The sequence below is a fragment of the Eptatretus burgeri genome, chromosome 10 (assembly GCF_056783735.1).
Source record: "Eptatretus burgeri isolate ZD-2024b chromosome 10, Ebu_testis_v1, whole genome shotgun sequence".
Classification (NCBI taxonomy): domain Eukaryota; kingdom Metazoa; phylum Chordata; class Myxini; order Myxiniformes; family Myxinidae; genus Eptatretus; species Eptatretus burgeri.
Window position 1 is genome coordinate 52983167 of NC_140970.1, and position 22382 is coordinate 53005548.

At 41.7% G+C, this 22382-nt stretch overlaps 1 protein-coding gene across 6 annotated transcripts in view; it reads right to left on the minus strand.

The window, feature by feature from the left end:
* The window catches only part of LOC147018580 (UDP-galactose translocator-like), a 65897-nt gene that overhangs the window by 25345 nt on the left and 18170 nt on the right, over window positions 1-22382 (minus strand). For 2 of the 6 annotated variants that reach the window (XM_085898367.1, XM_085898366.1), the window contains exon 3: window positions 20208-20366. The exons of 2 other annotated variants lie outside the window; for them this stretch is intronic. In XM_085898367.1, the coding sequence (XP_085754493.1) occupies window positions 20208-20366 (159 nt within the window). Of the gene's footprint in view, window positions 1-4733; window positions 5028-5222; window positions 5712-20207; window positions 20367-22382 lie in introns of those variants that run through there. 2 more of the 6 variants (XM_085898369.1, XM_085898368.1) reach the window with 2 other exon arrangements.

Below are 22382 nucleotides of genomic sequence, written 5' to 3' on the forward strand. Positions count from 1 at the left end.
TTGACTACCTGAGAAGTGAATTTGACACAAAAAATGTAACAAGAAACATTGTATTTAAAGTAAAGATTTATTTAAAAAATATATTATTTCTGTTAACGTCTGCGCGCAATTTGACGTTTCTCATCTGAAACCGCTGGCAGGAATGTGCTCATTTCCCATATACTGGGGTTTCTTAATGTGACGAACACGATGCACTAAATTTCTAAGCTGGAATTGGATGACAACGTGGCTTCAACAAGATTTTCAACCTATCGACGGCCGCATTTATTCCCGTTCGGTCGCCATTGCTGAACTGCTTCCGGTAAGTGCTGCCATCTATCCAAAAAATATGAACTCGAGTAAGGAGTACTCATTGCATTAAACACTGAACATAAACACAACTGATAATAAATAGTAAGGCTCAGAACATCAGCAATGGTTGTCATGTTTTAAAAATCAGCATGGAAGGAGGGGAACGATGAGCACCAGAGCTCTGCCAACATGATGTACCCCGATTGGCTCTTTCCCGGACTGAACACGCCCTCTTACTGTCAATTTGTGTCTGAAATCCAATGTACTTCCCGTACTGAACACGCCCTCTTAGACTGTCAATTTGTGTCTGAAATCCAACGTACATATTAAAAACACCCGAAAATAAGTTGCAATAGGCCTACGTCCAGATGACATCAAAGGCTATTATCTGAAGGTGGGGGGAACCAGGCAACGGGTATGAGGTCATCCCTTCATTGTTCAGATTCTCTTCATTACTTTGTTCTTCGAAAGCGTGGTGTCCGACAATCGATTCTGTTCCTTGAATGTGTGCGTGTTAACTGTTTAAATGAAAGAGGTGTTCGATTGTCGGATGCACCCCAACAACTGCCGTTCATTATATTAATTGTCAATATCAACCGCCATCGTTACCCGTGTTGTCTTGCGTGTGTGATCATCAAATTAAAGCGTCCAAGCGGTGTTCGATCGTCGGATGTGCGCCAAAAAGTGCCATTCATTGAAATTTGCATTCTGATTCTCGGTCACCCTCCACTGCTCCTGTTCAGTCTAGGGCTAGGCCTATATCATGCTAAACTTGCCCCATCAGACGCCAACCTTCCACTCACACTGCAGAGGATGCAATTTCCAGTCAGACTCGCATACTCGATGACCATAAACAAATCCCAGGGCCAAACATTTGACAAACTCAGAATATACCTCCCAGCCCCCGTGTTCTCCCATGGCCAACTATATGTTGCATTTTCACGTGCAAGAGGTTACTCCTATATATCTATCAAAGTGGACAATAATTCCTCACAAGGACTATTCAGCAACAAGACACTCACTCAAAATGTCATCCACAGGAAGGTCCTTTAGAAAACCAAGGACAGGTAACCATAGTGCATCACATCCCGAATGACACCCTCCCCAGCTTCCCATAACATCAACTATTATGCCTCATCCACCTTTTGCCACCCATTCAACTCCGTGCGGAGCACGGGTATATGCTAGTTATCTTTAAAAGGGGTGTTTTAATTAACACAAACCCCCAATTTACAGTTGTGCACTTCCTTGGAGTTCTCTTTGTACACATGCAAAGTTTCAGGCTGTTAGGTTTCATGGTTTTGGAGTTCTGGAGGACACACACACACACACACACACACACACACACACACACACACACACACACACACACACACACACACACACACACACACACACACACACACACACACAATTATTCGTATAGATTTTTTTATGAGGTGAGGAGGGGAAATAGGATCACGTTGAGGAGGAAAAGTAAAATATTTGGGAATAAAGAGGCAAAACAAGGAATGCAGACAGAAAGGGACACAGAACTTTCACAGTTGCTATCCGAGGAGTGGCTAAAATAGTCTTTGAACAACAAGAAAACGAATGACAAATACAGCACAACAAGGTACGATTTAACGTAGAAAGTTGGACAGGATATAACATCAACGCAGGAACGAAGATATAACAGGAAAAAAAGGACAAACATAACAGAGAGATAAGGCCAAAAACGATATATACAGCAGCACAATGTCTCAAAAAGTTGTGGATGGGTTATGAAGAAAAAGTTGGTGGAGGAGTTGGGTAGGTGACTCGAACAAGCCGATTCGATTTTGGTTCACTTGTGGATCCAGACCGGCTTATCAGTGGGATACTAAACGTAAACTGTTCAGCCTGACGAAAGTATATGGTCGCCATTCTAGTCTTGTATGCGATCATGTGTGCCTCCCTGTAATGTACGCTGTTGAACTGTGAACAGTCTATTTATTACTTACTGCATCTATCGATCTCTGGTGTACCATACTCTTCATAGAGCATGTGTTGCTGAAGCAGCATCCTGCGCAAGGGTTATACTGGATGGTTTGCCATTGCATTCCCAGCAGTAGATAGGGCAGGAATTTGTAATTTGTTCATGGTGCCAGTAATAGCTCGCCTACTCTTCACGTAGGACACCACGGGGTCTTTGACGTCCACAAACTAATGCTGGTGGATGGGACGCCAGTTGAACATCCGACAGAGTGGCGGCACACACATTGATGAATCCCCAGGATGACGGTTTATAGCTGGGTTTGGATTTAAACCTAGGCTAAACAGCTTATAGATGAGTGCATGTACCTCTCGGCCATCCTGCCAAGCACTATTTATTACGACAATACTGCGAATAGCTGGACATTAGTGCATCTCCAAACCTTCCTCAAAGTTCAGGAGCGGCTTGAGGCTTTGTCTCCTTGACCCTCACCGGGTTGCTGCCCTTAAACTCCACTGGGGGCCAGGGTAGCTCCCAAGACCTGTTCTTTGAGAATGGGTCTCACGACAGACAATCATCGCAGGTCGAGAGGTCTGGAGATGTGAAGTTCTGGAGAGTGGTGCAAGGCTGTTGTATTTCAGGAGGGGAAAGTTTGAGGGCATGAGAAGTTATTTGGGAGCTTTCGATTAGGTAAAGTTAATGAATGGACCATCTGCATCGGAGAGGTGGGCAACCTTCAGAGAACACATGTTTTGGGTGCAGAGCAGGTATATCCTAGTAAGGTGTAAAGGTGGAGGCAGAAAGACCAGGGTAGTTGAGCAGGGACCTACTTAATATAATTACAGATTGTGTCTCTGTCTCTGTCTCTGTTAGGGTTTAGCCAACACCAGGCTTATTCCAGATAGGCAGAAGACATTTATGAAGTAGGAAACACCAAGACTGAAAATTGAACTCACATCAGTATTTATAAGTGACCTGAGACGAGTTGAGAAAACATCTCGACAGGCCTCAAGAGAATACATGGAAAAAAAGACATCAAACAAAAACAGCAAGACATTGATTGTTCAAGTATATTTTAAGGGTTAGGGTTAGGGTTAGGGTTGACAGAAGTGTGGGCCCATTGAGGGACAGTTAGCACAGGAAGATTCGTTCATGATAATGAGATTGAAGAAGCAATCGTGAGGGGGGGATGCGTATGCGATTGCTTCCAGCAGGGCGGCAGGCCCATGAGATGAGGTTGTATGGCCGTGACAGCGTGACACCCACATTGACATCGTGAGAATCGGCTTTAGTGGGGCAGATAAAAGTAATTTTTGAGAAGAATCATGCAAATGATGATACGAGCATCAAATTTGTCACATTTGTTCTCCAGGGGATTCTAATCAAATCTGCCTGATTGGCCATTTGAAAATCAAAATTTCGAAAAATTTGAAAAAAATAAAAATAAAAAACAACTTCAAAAAAGTCAAGATCCCGAATCAATGTTGGATGCTGGCTGAGATTAGTGAATGTTTCAGAAACATCATCAAGGACGTTCCAAGTCTGCCATGTAGTTTTCTTCCCTTTACCGCGGAAGGCAGACACGACGTCACATCCAGTGAACGCATGGAAGTATGGGATCCCTCGAGCTTTCTCAGGCCCTATTGCAGAAACTACCTCATGGACTGGAATCCATCACGCCTTGGCTCCTTGGCCAAAGGCAATCCACATGTTCTCAAGACCTAGTTCCTCTAAGGATGGCAGTGCAGATATTGCTATGACTAGTACGTCCGTGTCATTAGCCTTAATGATAATGGACTTGCTACCATCCGTCGTTGCATCCCTGGCGTGTACAAATATTCGTGTGTCAGCTTCTTCATGACAACATGGAGACACAGCATCCAGTGACTTCCTTGTGTTGCTCATGGCATCTTCTCCTTTTGTGACAATGACTGTGCTTGTCGTCTGTGCTTCACACATCTTTTCCGCAAGGAAGTGAAACAGCTCAGTCTTGTTGCTGTCATCTGGAAGAAAGCTTCTCCAGTTACTTGGGGTCTTACTGGTTCCTGTCACTCTTCTTCTGATCCCTTGCCCTCTTTTCGACCTTGCCTCGGACTTCAGACTTGACTTCTTGTACACATCAAACACTACGTCCACCCTCTCGTACCTGGCACCAGAGGATTCCACCTTTGGGATGATGTCTTCTTTGGCATAGTCATCAAATATCTTTGAAGTGCATGGAGGTTGGGCATTGATAAGTGCTGAGCCATCAATGATGACTGCATCTCCCCTTGGTTCTCTGTCTGGGATGTTCACTTGCGCTTCAAGAATTTCAGCCAAGTATGACTTCAAATTTTTTTAAAGTTTTTTTTTTTTTCAAATTTTTCAAAATTTGGATTTTCAAATGGCCAATCGAGCAGATTTGATCAGAAATCCCTGCAGAACAGAAAGGCCAAATTTGATGCTTGTATCACAATTTGCACGATTTTTCAACTATCGACTACACTACCACGAGATGAGCTTGTTTGGCCGTGACAGCGTGACACCCACACTGACATCGTGAGAGTCGGCTTCTCTGTTTTGGAGATTACAACGGGGTACAGGGATATTGGCAGCACTCGTCGGTCGCTCGAGTCCGAGTATCCGCACAGGTGATGCTTGCTGCGGGTTGGTGCAGCGCAGGCATGATGGCCCGAACGATCTCTTTCTTGTGCCATAGTTCCTTCAATGTGCATCGATTACAATTTTTTTTTTTAATCCATCACACCACGACGTAAGCCGAAATAAAGTATTTTCACCACAACGAAAAACGTCCGGAATAAGTCTACGAGATTTAGTCCTTCGCACTCATTCATCATTCATTCACACGTACCGGCTGAGTGAAGCGACTTCAAGTGGCGAGCGAGTTTCGGAATTAAATATCGTTACAATCGCAATCGGTTGAAACACTGAAACACGGCCTTCCCCGAACTCGCCAAGCCCAAAGCACCTTCCATACCCGCATGCTCCACAGACGCCGAAACCGCCTTTCTTGGCGCCGACATCGCCTCGACGTCGTCTTTTCCACACGATACACGCGGATCGCTATCTTGCTTCTCTTCAGCCATTAACGCACTTCCGGCTTTCAAGACGCAACGTCGTGTCGATTCGCGCTGCTCTCGATGCTTCCCTCGACTCGTCACACGTCCATGCCGACCCATCCCGTGGATTGTGTAAAAGTTACAAATTTATTCGCTCGTTTGTAAATTATGAGAAACATCGCCGTGTTCGGTTTCCGGCCACGTCGCAACCTTCATTTTACATTCTCCCGCTTCGTGGACATCGTGATTTCACAGATCGTTATCGCGTTCACGCGCTCTAACTCATGGATTTCTCGTCAATCGATTATCCAGCCTCGAGTGGGTCGATTCACCAAATCGGGGAGGGGGAGATCTGAGACGGCAGGGGGATTTAATTAAATTATTTAATTTAATATGGAATAGGCAAAGCCGAGAAGCGAACGTAGAATTCTTCTTACATTCGATGATGCAATTTCCGGTTACTTCGGCCTGGAAAAGGTGTTGATACTCTGCCGAGTGCCCTTCGAGTTAAACAGTGTTGTTTCTACCGTCCTGCATGCTCTCTCTCTCATCTACATTCGGGATCAGCGATCAAATAATGTAAATCACGATTAAAAATTATTTAACATTACCTTCACAACTACACCGCCGAGAACAGGATCTCATCTGAAAAAATAAATATTACCTCAACATAACCTTCACAACGACAACTACACCGCCTAGCACAGGATCTCATCTGAAAAATTAATATTACCTCAACATTATCTTCACAATGACAACTACACCGCCTAGAATAGGATATCATCTGAAAAAATTAATATTACCTCAACATTATCTTCACAACGACAACTACACCGCAGAGAACAGGATCTCATCTGAAAAAATAAATATTACCTCAACATTACCTTCACAACAACTACACTGCCGAGAACAGGATCTCATCTGAAAAAATAAATATTACCTCAACATTACCTTCACAACAACGACACCGCCGAGAACAGGATCTCATCTGGAAAAATAAATATTACCTCAACATTACCTTCACAACAACTACACCGCCGAGAACAGGATCTCATCTGCAAAAATAAATATTACCTCAACATTACCTTCACAATGACAACTACACCGCCTAGAACAGGATCTCATCTAAAAAAAATTAATATTACCTCAACATTATCTTCACAACGACAACTACACCGCCTAGAACAGGATCTCACCTGAAAAAATAAATATTACCTCAACATTACCTTCACAACAACTACACCGCCGAGAACAGGATCTCATCTGCAAAAATAAATATTACCTCAACATTACCTTCACAACAACGACACCGCCGAGAACAGGATCTCATCTGCAAAAATAAATATTACCTCAACATTACCTTCACAACAACAACTACACCGCCTGGAACAGGATCTCATCTGAAAAAAAAAATTCCCTCAACATTACCTTCACAATGACAACTACACCGCCTGGAACAGGATCTCATCTGAAAAAATAAATGTTACCTCAACATTATACCTCAACATTACCTTCACAACAACAACTACACTGCCGAGAACAGGATCTCATCTGAAAAAATTAATATTACCTCAACATTATACCTCAACATTACCTTCACAACAACAACGACACCGCCGAGAACAGGATCTCATCTGCAAAAATAAATATTACCTCAACATTACCTTCACAACAACAACTACACCGCCTGGAACAGGATCTCATCTGCAAAAATAAATATTACCTCAACATTACCTTCACAATGACAACTACACCGCCTGGAACAGGATCTCATCTGAAAAAATAAATATTACCTCAACATTATACCTCAACATTACCTTCACAACAACAACTACACTGCCGAGAACAGGATCTCATCTGAAAAAATTAATATTACCTCAACATTATACCTCAACATTACCTTCACAACAACAACTACACCGCCTAGAACAGGATCTCATCTGAAAAAAAAAATTCCCTCAACATTACCTTCACAATGACAACTACACCGCCTGGAACAGGATCTCATCTGAAAAAATAAATGTTACCTCAACATTATACCTCAACATTACCTTCACAACAACAACTACACTGCCGAGAACAGGATCTCATCTGAAAAAATTAATATTACCTCAACATTATACCTCAACATTACCTTCACAACAACAACTACACCGCCTAGAACAGGATCTCATCTGAAAAAATTAATATTACCTCAACATTACCTTCACAACAACAACTACACCACCGAGAACAGGATCTCATCTGAAAAAATTAATATTACCTCAACATTATACCTCAACATTACCTTCACAACAACAACGACACCGCCGAGAACAGGATCTCATCTGCAAAAATAAATATTACCTCAACATTACCTTCACAACAACAACTACACCGCCGCGAACAGGATCTCATCTGAAAAAATTAATATTACCTCAACATTACCTTCACAACAACAACTACACCACCGAGAACAAGACTTTACATAAAACTTGTTCACAACTGTATACGCAATTTCCAGTTACTTCGGCCTGGATTCGGGATCAGCGATTAAATAACGTAAATCACGATTAAAAATTATTTTTTGATGATGCTGGAGATATCTTTATTAAAATCAGTGGAGGAAATATACACCATGTCTGATATTGGGGTCTTTCATGTTTCCTCCTGGCATGCATCATTCTCCATGACATGGTGTATATTTCCTCATTTATCTCCCGGCATGCATCATTCTCCATGACAAAAACAGGAAGCAAAAAAAAAAAAACGGAAGCAAAAAAAAAACCGGAAGCAAAAAAAAAACCGGAAGCAAAAAAAAACCGGAAGCAAAAATAAAAAAAAACCGGAAGCAAAAGGGTCATAGCCAACGACACGGATTCCAAATTGCCAGAGTATTGTCTTGTTGTTGTCTCCTATTCTCTCAGGTGCACGCGTTAAGTATGAAGCTCACTACATTCGCTATTATTTTTCCCAAGGACATTAAGACGAACATCGCGCCCCTGTAGACAACATCCTGAGCTGAAAGAAGACAAATCAATTTAATTGAAGAATTTAAAGTTTTATATGGCTGCTGGAGGTGGACCTAACTTGGGTTACTTCCGGTTGGCAACTGCCGCCGCCATTTTAGCGCGGTGAAAACAATTCCTTAGTAACGATTTGAACGTCGTTACTTCCGCCACCGACGGTGGATGGAAGTCATGTTTTCACTCCTGTTTGCTTGTTAATACGATATCTCAAACAGTTAGACGGATTCTGACAAAACTTTGTGGACAGGTTGGGTGTGTGACGAGGATGAATTGCTTCGATTTTCGTGAAGATCTGAATCCAGATGCGTGATTTAAAATTCTTAAAGTGATTCTTCACCATCTGGCCAAAAACTACAGGGTGGCCATCAAGTCTGGAAACATAGGCCAATATTCATTATAAATGGTTTATTGACATTACGTGACAATACATGATATGTTCAATGTGTTGTCCCTCATGAGAAATGCACAAGTTTGGTGAGTTGGTCAGGTGACAAGAACAAGCCGATTCGATTTTGGTTCTGATCCAGCCAATCAGTGGATACAAAACGTGAACTGTTCAGCCTGATGGAGGTTTGTGCTCTACCGAGTGCCGTTCCAGGGCTAATCACTCTTTACAATTACTACCACAGCCGACAGGAACGTACTTTATTGGGTACGTTGGGTACTGTACATGGTGTCACTGAGGGCAATAATAACCGAAAACAAAGGAATTGATTACGATTCCACTTGGGGCACAGTGCTGACGCCGGTAGTGGTATAGCGGAGTACAGTAGAGTACGTGATGCGTGTCTCAGTCACGGGACCATGAAGTTCATTTTACTGATATAACCGTACTATTAAACATCTGTAGTGTGACGTAGTGCTATCCAATGCCCAATTAAGTCATCCTACAGCGCTCATACATACTTAACTAGAAGGGCACTCGGTAGAGCGCATACCTCCACCACATAATGCCTGATCCACGAGAACATATCGAGCCCAGTACATTTTTGAAATATCGTGCTATACAGTACTATATCGTTTTTGACCCCATCAATGGTGAAGAATCACTTTAAAAATTAAATAATTCTCGAATACAGCTCTGCATTCGGACCTTCACCAAAATCAAATCAATTTGTCCTTGCAACACACCCAACATGTCCACCGAGTTTCATCCGAATCCATCGACAACTTGTTGAGATATTGTGCTATCTTTCATTTTTGGCCCCATCTATCAATGGTGAAGAATCACTTTTAAAATTCGAGTAGTTGGATCCGGATCTTCTCCAAAATCTAATCAGTTCAGCCTTGTCACACCGAAACTGTCCACAATATTTCATCCGGATCCGTCCATAACTTTTTGAGATATCCTGCACACAAATAAATACACAGAAAAAAAATTCCAGCAATGTGTGTGTATATGTGTATGTGTATGTGTATGTGTATGTGTATGTGTATGTGTATGTGTATATGTGTATATGTGTGTATGTGTGTATGTGTGTATGTGTGTATGTGTGTATGTGTGTATGTGTGTATGTGTGTATGTGTGTATGTGTGTATGTGTGTATGTGTGTATGTGTGTGTGTGTGTGTGTGTGTGTGTGTGTGTGTGTGTGTGTGTGTGTCTTTGTGTGTGTGTGTGTGTGTGTGTGTGTGTGTGTGTGTGTGTGTGTGTGTGTGTGTGTGTGTGTGTGTGTGTGTGTGTGTGTGTGTGTGTGTGTGACCGCCGTTTCTTGACAACCACTGGTCCAATCCTAATTGAAACTTGCCAGGTATATTGCTGGGGACCTGAGTATGTGCCGTTTCAAGGTTTGATATTAATCGGACAAGTGGTTCCCAAGTTATGGCCATTTATTTACCAAACCAATGACAGGACATGTTGCTGCATAGGCGTGGCCGATGGGGAAGAGATCCTCAGCCGCGTTCCCCATTGCGGGTTACAACGTACGGACTTCCGAATAGTGTTGACTTGTTGTATTCTAATAATTTCTCGATTTCTTATGCGCATTTATAGATAAACACAATGCCCCAATCCAGTCGTCATTTACGAGAGGGATGGAACGGTCTGTGTGGTTGTTACTTATATTGATGACCTCCATCATCTGTTTGTGTGTTTGTACGTGTGTTTGTTTGTAGGCATGATATCTCGAGAACAGAAGAAGCTACCAATGTCAAATTACACCACGTGATTCAGGAGGGTGATGGCCAGCGCTGATTAGATTTTGGTCAAAATCGGTCAAAGGTCAAACATTCGATTTTTGATGGTTTGGTACAGAATCATCGTAGAAACTTCTGGTTTGCGTCGCCACCTTCTCCAGAGACAGCTTTTATTAGGCAAGGTCAGAGGTCAAGTTGACGATTTCGTAAGTATCAGTCTATGACTACTTGCTTGAAAGTTGTCGGTTTTTTTTGCACGTACGGGCACGCGAGAGCGAAGGAACGGCCTGTGTGGTTGTTGTTTCTGGCACGCGGTTTCAAATATTTTTTTTTTTTTGCACCTACGGCCATGCACTAGCCATAATAAAGGTTTTAAAAGCTGTTGAAAAAAAATTCCATTAGTTTACCGTCGTGCATGCTCTCTCATCTGCACCACTTTATTGAACATGCTAAATGAATTATTCGTGCCTATTGTTTGTGTCCTTTATGACGTCGCTAAAAAACAATGTTTCCTGTTTGGAATGATGTTCAATTTTGTTTGACTGCCAGACAGGCAGACAAAGTAAAAAAAAATATCCTACTCTTGGTGCACATCCATGTTCAGTACGAGATTCCGTACAATTTACAAAATTCAGAGCCAAAGTACTGCGAAACTGCAGGTCCGTGTTCCGATTTGTGTTCTCCAGTGTTCAAAACATTGAAATTCTAAATTAAGTAGTTTCTCGATCATAGACTGAGGTCTACAAATAGACGGACAGACTGAACCAATTGCTTCACGCTGCTTTTTGCTTTGCTCGCGGGGTAATAACCCCACGAATAACACGGGGTATATAAGATGGATGTGGCCTGAGACCACGTCTGGAGCTATGAGGTGGAACAAACCACTCGGTACCATTTCATTAACTTGAGTCTTCAGCTGATGTCATTCTCAAAGTTGGTCCCCTCTGATTTTTTTTTTTTGTACACATGGTCGAGGCTCATATGAGAGCTAACACACAACACAGCAAGGGGGAGGGGGGGCAGGAAACAAGAGGGGTGGGAGAGGGAAGGACAAAACAGTGGGGAACACAGACATTAGGAGATCTGTGGAAGGGAGAAGGATAGGGCGGGGAACACGGGGTATACAAGATGGACATTACAGGGACTTTTAGGAAGGAATGCAGGGAATTTGAAGGAGGTGGGTTTGTGGTGGATTAACGGGGGTAGAAAAGATCGAGAATTTGGATGGCGGAAGTTGAGAGGTGGTAGTGAACAGCTGTTTTGAAGGCCTGGAGGGAAGAATAGGATTGAACAGAGTGAGGGAGTTTATTCCAAAGGTGGGGAAAAAGAGGAATGAAAGAGTGAAGGTGAGCAGCGATTCGTGATTGGGGTAGTTTTATCAGAAGGACGTTGCTGGCGGACCTTGAGCGCCCTGCGGAAATATGGTGGGTACATATCGCAGACAGAGCAGGGGTGGGGGGAGGGGGCGAGACCGGAGAGGAGACGATAGAAGACAGAAAGACCACCAACCTGCCTGAGGTGAGAAAGTGAGAAGCCCAAAGACTCAACCTCACTGCGGGATATACCAATGATCTTAAATGCCTTGGTTTCCACAGTGTGAAGCCAAGAAAGGAGAGAGGCAGGTGCACCAGCCCAGAGGGGAAAGCAATACTCCATCAGTTTGCAGACAAAAGCTTTGTATGTGGTCAGGAGCTCAGGTGGGCTGAGGAAGGACTTTGCACGACGGAGGATTCCCAAGACTGGCTTTGGAGGCCAGGTTGGAAATGTAGCTTTCCCAGGAAAGATCATGGTAGATGGTGAGACCCAGAAGCTTGAATGAAAGGACTTCTTCCAGAAGATTGTTGAGAAAGTAGATGCCGGTCGGGGGGGCGGGGGGCTCTAAACGGTCCTTTCGGAGAGACATAGTGAGAGTGTGAGATTTGTCAGGATTGAAAGACATGTTCCACGTGTTGGACCGGTTTGTGATTTTACCCAGATCTGCAGAGCGAAGAAGCTGCTGCATGCCGGTCTGAGGGATGACAGATGGTACGGCAGAGGGTGGAGTCATCAGCAAAGAGGGAAAGAGGATTTTCCAGAGAGTCGGAGAGATCATTGATGAAAACCAGAAAAAGAACAGGGCCAAGAATGCTGCCTTGAGGAACTCCAGACTGGACAGGAAGAGGGGATGAGACAACTCCATTTAGGGCCACACGTTGACTGCGACAACAGAGGAAGTTTATGAGCCATGATTGGAGATGGCCTTGGATAACATCGGAAAAGAGTTTGGTGAGCAGGGCAGGGTGCCAGACTGTCAAAAGCACGCGATATCTCTCAGGATATGGCTCTGATTTTTTGTCTAGCATTGAAGACCTCCATCCATTGTTGGGATAGCAGAAGCAGAATATCCATGGTAGAGTGACCTGGTTGAAACCAAATTGATGATCGGAAATCAAGCCATTGGAGAAGAGGAAGGATTTAATGTCTGAAGAGATGATGGATTCCATAACCTTGATGATGATTGGGAGAAGGCTGATTGGTCTGTCATTGCAGGGTTCTGTTTTTGCACCTTTTTTATGGAGGGCAGTAACGTTTGTTGATTTCCAAGCAGATGGCAGATGACCTTGAGCAAATGAGAGGGTGAATAGAACAGAGAGAGGGTGAGCAAGAATAGAGGAGCAGGTTTTTAGGACACGTGGGCTGATGCCGTCTGGACCGGTTGCATCATCTGAGTCGAAGTTTGACAGCAAGCTCTTCACTTTGTCAGACGAAAAGGACACAGAGTCCATGGAGAGTTGGGTGCGACTGGGTAAGGTGGGCACAGAAAGTGATGGGTTTGGGACACAAGATTTCGATGCAAATACTGAGTTTAGGCATTCAGCCTTTTCACGTGCGGTATCAGCAGTGCGGCCATTTGAACTAAGGGAGGGGTTGGAGGGGGAACATACATCAGAAACAGATTTGATTAGATGCCACCAGCATTTGGAAGAGGGAGAGAGGTTTGAGAGTTCAGACTTGAGATTAGAAAGATGTTGTTTTCTGGCTCTCCTGAGGGTCGACACACACTTGTTCCGAGCTTTATGGATGGAACTGAGATTACCCTGAGTTGGGTTTGCTTTCTTTGAGGCAAAGGCAAGTTGTTTCAGGACAACTGCCTCGCAACAAGCTTCAGTGAACCATGGGTGTGAGGAAGGGTAGGACAACTGAAGACTATAGGGGATAAATCTATGCATGAGGGAGAGCAAGTTTCTTTGAAGGAATTCCCAGGACGAGGTGATGTTGGAGAAAGTCGCGATGGGAGACCAATCTAGAAATTTGATGGCTGCTTGAAGGCCCTGCCAGTCAGCTTGATTGAAATGGCAGAATCGACGGCACTGAGGTGGTTCTCTAATAACAGCCAGGAAGATGCCCATTTTACCAAGCACATGGTTAGAAGAACCGATTGGAGCGGAGGAAGAACAGCAGATATTTTCAGGGAAATTTGTCCAAATCAGATCCAGAAGAGATGGAGTCCCATTGGTTTAGATCCGGGTCTGGAAGTTGACCGATTGAGTCAGTCCCAATGAGTCGCAGAAGTCTTTTGCTGAAGTGCCGTGGCAGGTGAGAGAGGTACCCACACCTAGCCAACTGGCATGATGACAATTGAAGTCACCACATATGAGGAAGAGAGAGTTCGGATGAGAGGGGAGAAGTTGGTCCATGTTTACAGATGGTGAGGTGTAAATGGAGTCATCACCGTTTTGTGGACGGTCCGTCATGTACAGTTCCCCTCTGAGATAACTTTTCCTCTTGGGTCGAAGCCGTCCTTGTGACGTTATGATTTCTGAATAAATGGCCAAGATATGCTTGACATGAATTAGGATGAACTTAGCCCCCTTTCTTGTGTGGAAAATTGCTTCGTATTATCTTGTTCTTCAGTGAATGTTTAAAACAGCTTTTGTGAATTTTTTGACCAATGAAATATGTATTGCGATTTGACAGCACAACATTCTTTTATTAAAAAATATAACCAAGAATTCAAACAGAAAATAAGTCAACTCGTTTTTGAACCACAATTCAGCCACCATCCACAAAATCACAACTGAGAAAGTGAAGGCTGTCAACATGTTAACCAACATGAAATATGGAGAAATTGCATTTACTTCCCCCATCTCCTTTTTTTTTTCATCTTACTGCTCATCTTTGCTCTCAGACAACTTAACTGCATTCCTTTCTGTTATGAATTCCAAAATTATATACCGTGGTACTGGATGTTCCATGTATGCCACTCAGTTTCAGAAGGGAAGAGGAGGTTCACCGAGGCAGTGGTCAGCTCAAGTTTAAGGAATAAATGCAACACCAATGAAAAAGAAAAGGCAAGGAAGCACCTCCCCATACGAAGCCAAATACTGCTCTGCTTCCACAACAGCACCATGTTTACTTCCTTGCTGCATAGGACTGATTGGTCTGATCATAACAAGACATGCCACAAAGTAAAAAGTGATAAACATTCTTCTTTATCACTACATAGTCAAAATGGCTCCTTAAAAATCTACTCTCATCGAAAACAATTTGTTCATTTTTGTTTAACGAGCATCGCCGAGTGAATGGTTCACGTACTTCTTTAAGAACTGTTTAAATTCTCCCACAAACCTTGATGACAATGTACAAAGAAGTTGCTAGCTTGAAAAAAAAGAAAAAAATAATTAGGAGGCAGTAAGGATAAAAAGTCAGACAATTTGAGGTACAGTTATTGTGATAGTTCAAACAAAATCAATGTAAACGTAAGTTTGCTAACTTTAGCTACACAAATCTTTTGAGTCGTAGAATTTTTATCGATTAATTGTACTGCAGGACGAGAATTGAAGAATCAGCCCTGAGCCACAATTTTATGGAGTCAGAAAACTGAAACTCGATTGCAGCAATGACCAAGAGAATACTCCTGTGTTTTATGACCACTGAGACTTTACCACAATCTCGTTTTCTACACGAGAATCCTATGATAAACATGTTCAGAAATAATGCTGATATAGGGGGGAAAAAAAACAACAACTTGTTCTTTTCATTTCAACAGCAATTAAATACAATGGAATGTTAACTTTAGACAAACAAAAAATAATAGTCAACCCTTGCCAATTTGAATGTAGGTTTGGAGATCAGATGAATTGGTGAAAAACCATCTTTGTGTCCCCAGGATCAGGAGACGAAGTACAGCGAAGTATGTTAAATATTCACATTGTGTTACAAAACCCCTATCGATACAACCATTTCAAACTGAACAATCATTTAAATACAGATTACTGTGAGCACCAGAAAAAGGGTTGCTTTCGAAGCACATGCTACATACATCATATACAACAGTACACTACTAAATGTATCGTGCTTCATTACACTTCGTGAACCAAATGCAATGCAACTGTGCTTAATTCACATACCTGTCTGGACCTTTTTGGAACTATAGAGGGATGAAGGGTACAGTAGAGCACAATACACTGCTGAAAGAGTGTAAAACAGAGCTCCAAACCTCCTATCTTTTGAGTCAGATTTCTATTATTTCTCTGATCAAATTCTATATGGCGACAATCTACAAAAATGGGACTTACTGCTGAAAGTGCAGAAAGGTGTAATTTGAATCTGGAACAATTGAAAGGAACGAATTTAGTGCATGTAGTGCTCTATCATGGAAATGCCCTGGATAAATGTCCTTTCATCGACATCGTCCCCTAAGAGCTTGACTTTCATCTCCTTGGAGGCCATAGACATAAATTTTGCAGGTCAAGACATCTTTTTCATTTTATTGTAATCATATGTTCATTGTCTTTATGAGGTACTAGAAGCTCTGAGTGGAGGCCAACAGTAAACTAGCCAGAGCAAATTAATGCAGGTTTTAATTGATGAACGGCCAATGACATCATACGTATTCAGTTCAAGTACGTGAAAATAATTCGATACATTGTCATAGTTCAAACTTTAAAAAGGGTTTATTTGAATCTGTGAAAGTGTTTTCCAAAGAGACCCTATTCAAATTGGTGAAGGTGACTGAAATAAATAGGGGGAAAAATGAAGATAATTAAACAAAACCTGGGCTATTTAAAGTTATGCAGATAACATATGAATATCAAATCTGTATTCATCCGTTCCTCCAAACTATTTTATAGAGAAGTCCCGTTATCCATAAAACAGACAAAACAGACAGAAACAAGAAAAAGAGCAATCAGAGATTGTAGACCCTCACCAGGACTTGTTTTGTGTGACGTTTGTGTGGTGTTTGTGTACTGGTATGTTCCGTAATTAATAAGAGACATAATTAGAACTGCCACTTCATAACTGCTGGCAGTGATGACCGGATACCGAGATGTCCTGCTTTGATCAGACACCTGACCCTGACCCATGACGTTTTTCATTATTGTTCAATTGCATTTAGAATGGGATTAAAATAAATTCAATTCAAATCAAATGGAAGACCAAATAGGTACAGTCCTGCATTGGAGTCATCAGAAGGAACCCAAAGAAGCAAAAAGCAAAGATTAAGTCATCAGGAGGAACCTGGATTAGATTCGTATTTCAGGTGTTACTTGTCTACTCTCAAACCCATCCAGGCATAGCCAAGTGAGTCGTTTTCAAAATAAAAAAATAAAAAAACCCAGATCAAAAAATGAAATCATTATGGCTGCCAGGCCATGTGTCCAATCGAGTTGAAATTTAAAACATTTATTCCCCATCACTGCTAGATCATAATTGTGAAGTTTCATGTCGATTAATTAAGCGGTTCCAGAGAAAACATTATTTAATATTCTCTTCAACCCAATATGGCTGCCAAATCATTTGACCTATCCAGTATTCCTTAACAAACTTGTACACCCAAGACTTGGGGAACATTTGTGTGAAATTTCCCCTCGATCTGTCCAGCCGTTCTGGAAAAGAAGATTTTTTATAGGTTAAAGGGTAAATCCAATATGGCTGCCAAACCATGTGACCAATGAGGTCATATGTGTGAACCTTTTGTTTCTCATGGATAGGTGGTAATACGTGTAAAGTTTCACCTTGATCTGTTCAGCCACTTCAGAGAACATTTTTGAAGTTTTTTTTATATAATATGGCTGCCGAATCACGTGACCAATGATGTCATCAAAATATTTTCTGTAGACCATTTTATCCCAAGATGACCCTCAAAACTTTTCATACTGATCACATGTAGCGTTTTACATATGCAATTATGACATCATAACAAAGGCACATATGACAGAACAATCACACTCATTCCCCATGAAGAGTCCTTGCTTTGTGCCAAGTTTCAATTTTTTCCTTTGTGCGGTTTCAGAGATAAAGGTCCAAAGTTTTTCCGTTTTTTTCAGCATGGCTGCCATACCACATGCCTATGACATTATAATTATGATCAAATCATTCTACATGAGTCGTCGCTCCGGTGGTGAAAATTTCATGTCAATCCGACAAGCGGTTGCGGAGAAAAACACAAAAGGTCTGTGCGGACAAAAAACAGACAGACAGAGAAACAAATGGAACCAAACGCAATATCCTCTCCTTCGGCGAGGGTAAAACACGTTGCACAAACCAGATTTATACGGCAGGTTTGCAGGGCAATCTCAACACACTTACCATGGCAAACACTAAAAGCAGAAGGCATTATAGAACGAAAATATAGTATTAATCGTGAAGGTTAGTGTCATTCTGCATTGGCAGACAGGTAGAACAATGGATGAAATCAACAGAACATTGATCAAAGTCGGCTAACCGGCATGGTAAGCAGGGAGAAGCTGACGTTTTGAGTGTTAATCCTTCTTTGGAGCAAAAAGCAAGATGGGTTAAGGGTAAAGGTTGATATAGGATGGGAATGAGTCAAAGGTCAGAGCTACATCATGGATGAGGGTTCACATGGGGTGGGAATGACTCATTTTGACACCTCACAAAAAGGACGGTCAGGGTTCAAGAGGTAAAAGTCATGGAGATGGGGGAAATATGGAAGGGCCTGGGAGGGGGTTGTGGAAGGAACAAGGAATAAAATAAAAAATTTGGATGGGGAGAGAAGAGAGAAATATATAAATAAACGAAGGCAAAAAGAGAAGAAGAGAAAAAAGGGGAGAAAAAGAGACGATCGATTAAATGAAATGAAAGAAAATAGTATTCAAGGGGGGAAACAGAGTGGGAAAAAGATTGAAAAGTTTAAAAACATGAATGAAAAGCACTTGTTAATCCCTTTTGGGGGAGGGGGGGGGTAATTTGAATTTTTTTTCCAATTTTTTTAACGAGTTTGCCATCTCACCCTCATCGTCCACCAATTGTACTGTGCTACTTCTTTCAATGGGCCCATACTCCTCTTATCCCTCTCTTTGCCCATTATATACTCTCAGAATGTGTTGTTGTTATGTTTAATACTTTTGGCTATGTCCTTTTCATATTCCCTTTTGGTCTGCAGAGTTATTTTCTTCACTTGCTTGATATACGAACCCAAGAGATCTATCTAAGCCGGTTGCTGAACTTTCCTGGGTACTCGTTCAGTCACACGGCAGTCTGTGGTATGTTTATCCCTTTTAACACCCTGGACAGTCAGAAGCATAAAGAACAAAGCCTAATCTTCATAACAATACCTTTTTTGATCGTTTGATAGTGGGTACTATTGCTGTTGTTATTGTCATCATTTATTATTGTAATCGCATTTGTAAATTAATTGTACAATATTTTATCCTAAGATGGAGCTTTGATTGACAGTGCAATTTTCCAATTTTTGTAGACAAATAATAAATAATTAAATTCAATAATCATCATACAAACTCCTCACGGGATTAACAGTCACTTTTCCTTCATCTTTTGCAATTTTGAAATATTTTCCCTGCTCTTTTTTCTGCTTTTCAAAATTTTTATTTCATTTTATTTACTCTGTCTTCCCTTCTCTGTCCGCTTTCTTTTTTTTCTCCCCTTTGTAGTCACTCCTTTTTTTATTTATACCTTTCTAATTATTTTTCTTTATCACCTCTGTTCTTTTCCCCTCCCATATTTGGTTTCTTGTTTCCCAATTCATCACATTTTTTTCCCCCATTCTCAGTTCCTTGAACTATTAACTCTTGGACCATGACTCTCCCTTCGCCGAGGTGTCGAAATGAGTCATTCCCACCATAAATACACACTGATCCATGATGTAAGCCCCAACACATGCGTGGACTTCTGACTCACTCCCACCCTATAATCAACCTTCGACCTTTCCCATCTCCATCTTTTGCTCTGACAAAGAGCGAGTACCCGAAACGTCAGCTTCTCCTTACTTCCCATGGCAGTTGGCAGACTTCAATCAACGTTCTGTTTATTCCTTCTAAAAGGCATTATAGTCAGACTAATACCAAGTGTAAAAATTACAAAACAAATGGGTACTCTTCAAGAAAAGAAATCAGCGACTTCGGAAGAGGGAGACGGGAAGGATATGTTGTGTCCCTGTTGATGGCAATCCGGCAAAGGTGTTTGAGTGAGGGTGCAGCATGGTAAAATGGACGGTTAAAACACAAACGGAAACCTGTATCTGAATCTTCACTCAAGACATCTATATGAGATGCATCACCATCCTGCCCCTCTGTGCTCACTTCCTGCTCTCCTCGTGTGCATTCAACATCATGATCATTACATCCTTGCAGATTTCCCTCTGTCCTGCTCTTCACTTCTTTCCTCCCATAATGTCTGAGCAAATGCTTTCCTTGTCCTGCTAATGAATAAAATTCAACAAGAGCAAGACATGAGGGGAATGTGAAGAGCTTAGGTTTCACCAGAGGGTGAGAATCCAAACGATAGCCTTGCACACCTCCTGAAATGCGAATATTTGTCGCGCCAAGTTCAGTTTGAAGGGATAGAGCAAACAGGAATGCAGGGTGTGCACTGTCACGAATAAGGAAAGTCCCCGGAGCACAACATGAAAGTAGATTGTGAGCCTCTTCAGCAGAAAGTGCTCCCCAATAGAAACCTGCACACAAAAACATACAGAACAAAATATTATTTTTAGAAATCAAACAAAAAAAAAACCCATGAACATCTCTGTGCGTCGGCAGCAACTATCATGGGAAATAAGTTACATCAGTGCAATATATCAGCATATTTTCCATCCAATCAAAAGTTTTGTGTCAATCGATCAAGGGTTGTGGAGAAAACAAATTAAAAGCAAATACAGGTGAAGAAGTGAGGAGGGAAGATTAAAAAAAAAAGTCAAGGCCTCGGTCGACGTTCCACAACATGGTCAAGGGTGGTTGTGTATGCCGATTACTAGTTGTGTATTAGCTCCTTGGCTGGAGGGACAGAAGTTACTGTCCTACTGCTCCATCCTAAGATAATTCACTGCAAATAGAGTATTCCTACTTAGGTACAAACACAAAATCCAGTGTAAAGTTAGTAAATCATGGGAATAAAAAGGACAACCTAGCCTCCACAAAAGGAACCAAAGAAATGTCTCGGACAGTCGGCTCCTATTTATACACCCAAAGAGGACGATGGGAAAGAGGAAATTACAAAATAAAGTAGGTCATAAATAATAAGTGGAAAACAAATTTGGGGTACAGTCGGCAAAGACTCCCCGCTGAGTACGCTCAAACAAAGGCAAATTAAAATGATAGTGGAAACAAGAGGGAGCTAAAATCAGCAATGACCTTCCTGCTGACGTCCTCCTTGAGTGGACTGGTTTGGTAGACTTGATCAGGACAAACGTCATGCAAAGTAAACACATATGCAAAATAATGAACCAAAACTCGTCGGGTCTTTTGGGACCCGAGAAAATATTTACTTGTAACCGTGCAGCAAGATGGAATTTCAAAACATCATACAAATTTATCACTGGCACATATAGGTAAACACAATAATCAATGAAATACATTGTAGAACTAAATATATAAATAACATGTCAAAATTTAGGCTTGCGGTCCGCAAAGACTGGTATGATGAATGTTAACCTTGCACCTACATGTGTTTTGTTTATTTCCAGCCACCATTTTGTTTTTTCAGTTTTGAAGATCAAGGACTAAAAATAGAGCTTGGTATCCTCATGTTTTGGAATCAGCACCCCCAAATTAGGCTGGAAACGCATGTTACTAACTTCTACTCAAAAATTCCCCTTCAAGTAGATTTTGAAATCTCATCTAATCTATGAGGGGATATGAACTTGCATGTGGAACTCAGATTTCCTTGTTACGATGAAACCTTTAAAACTACGCAAACCTTATGTAGTTGTGTTTTAAATACTATAAACTGATATAAAACACAAAAACAGATTACCAAGATACTCCTGAAATCGAAATAAAAATCTCAGTTATTACTACAAAAGAAAGGATCCTAAACATTTTAAAAGTTGCATGCAGCATGTGGTTGGTTAACAACTGCCATAGAAACTGCACATCACAAAGTTAAGTAATCATCAATTTTAAAGTTATTGTGTCTGTGAACTGGAATGGAGAACGAGATCTTCTTCCATTCAAAGAACATTTTATCTTTGGGGATGGGCCACTTGAAGGTGTTCGGTCCAGAATTACCTTCACTTGTGCTCCATCATCTGAGATGTTCTCAACTTCTCCAGGGAATGTTTCATTGTCAAACGACACCTTCACCAAGTAACCAACTTGTATACACGGCTGAGCTAGACCCTTGTGGACAACTGCCTCTTTCAGCACTGTCACCACATAGAATTCATACTTCGACTGGAAAATGAGACCTTTATCTTGCCTGAGGTATTGGGTACAAAGTGATGTGCTTCAATGGAGCCGGTGATGGCTGGGCCATCGTCATCTTCAACCTGTTCTTGAGATAAAAATGACCTGCACACTGGTTACATGTCCTATCACCCATTCATACAGCTGCTAAGAAGTCTATAACCACTCAGTTCCAAGAAAATGGCACTGGAAGCAAACCCTGTCATTTTTTATTCTAGATCTAACCCCAGACAATGCAAATTTGAAGATAAACGCCAGTTCGGTTCAGACGATGTGGGACTTTAACC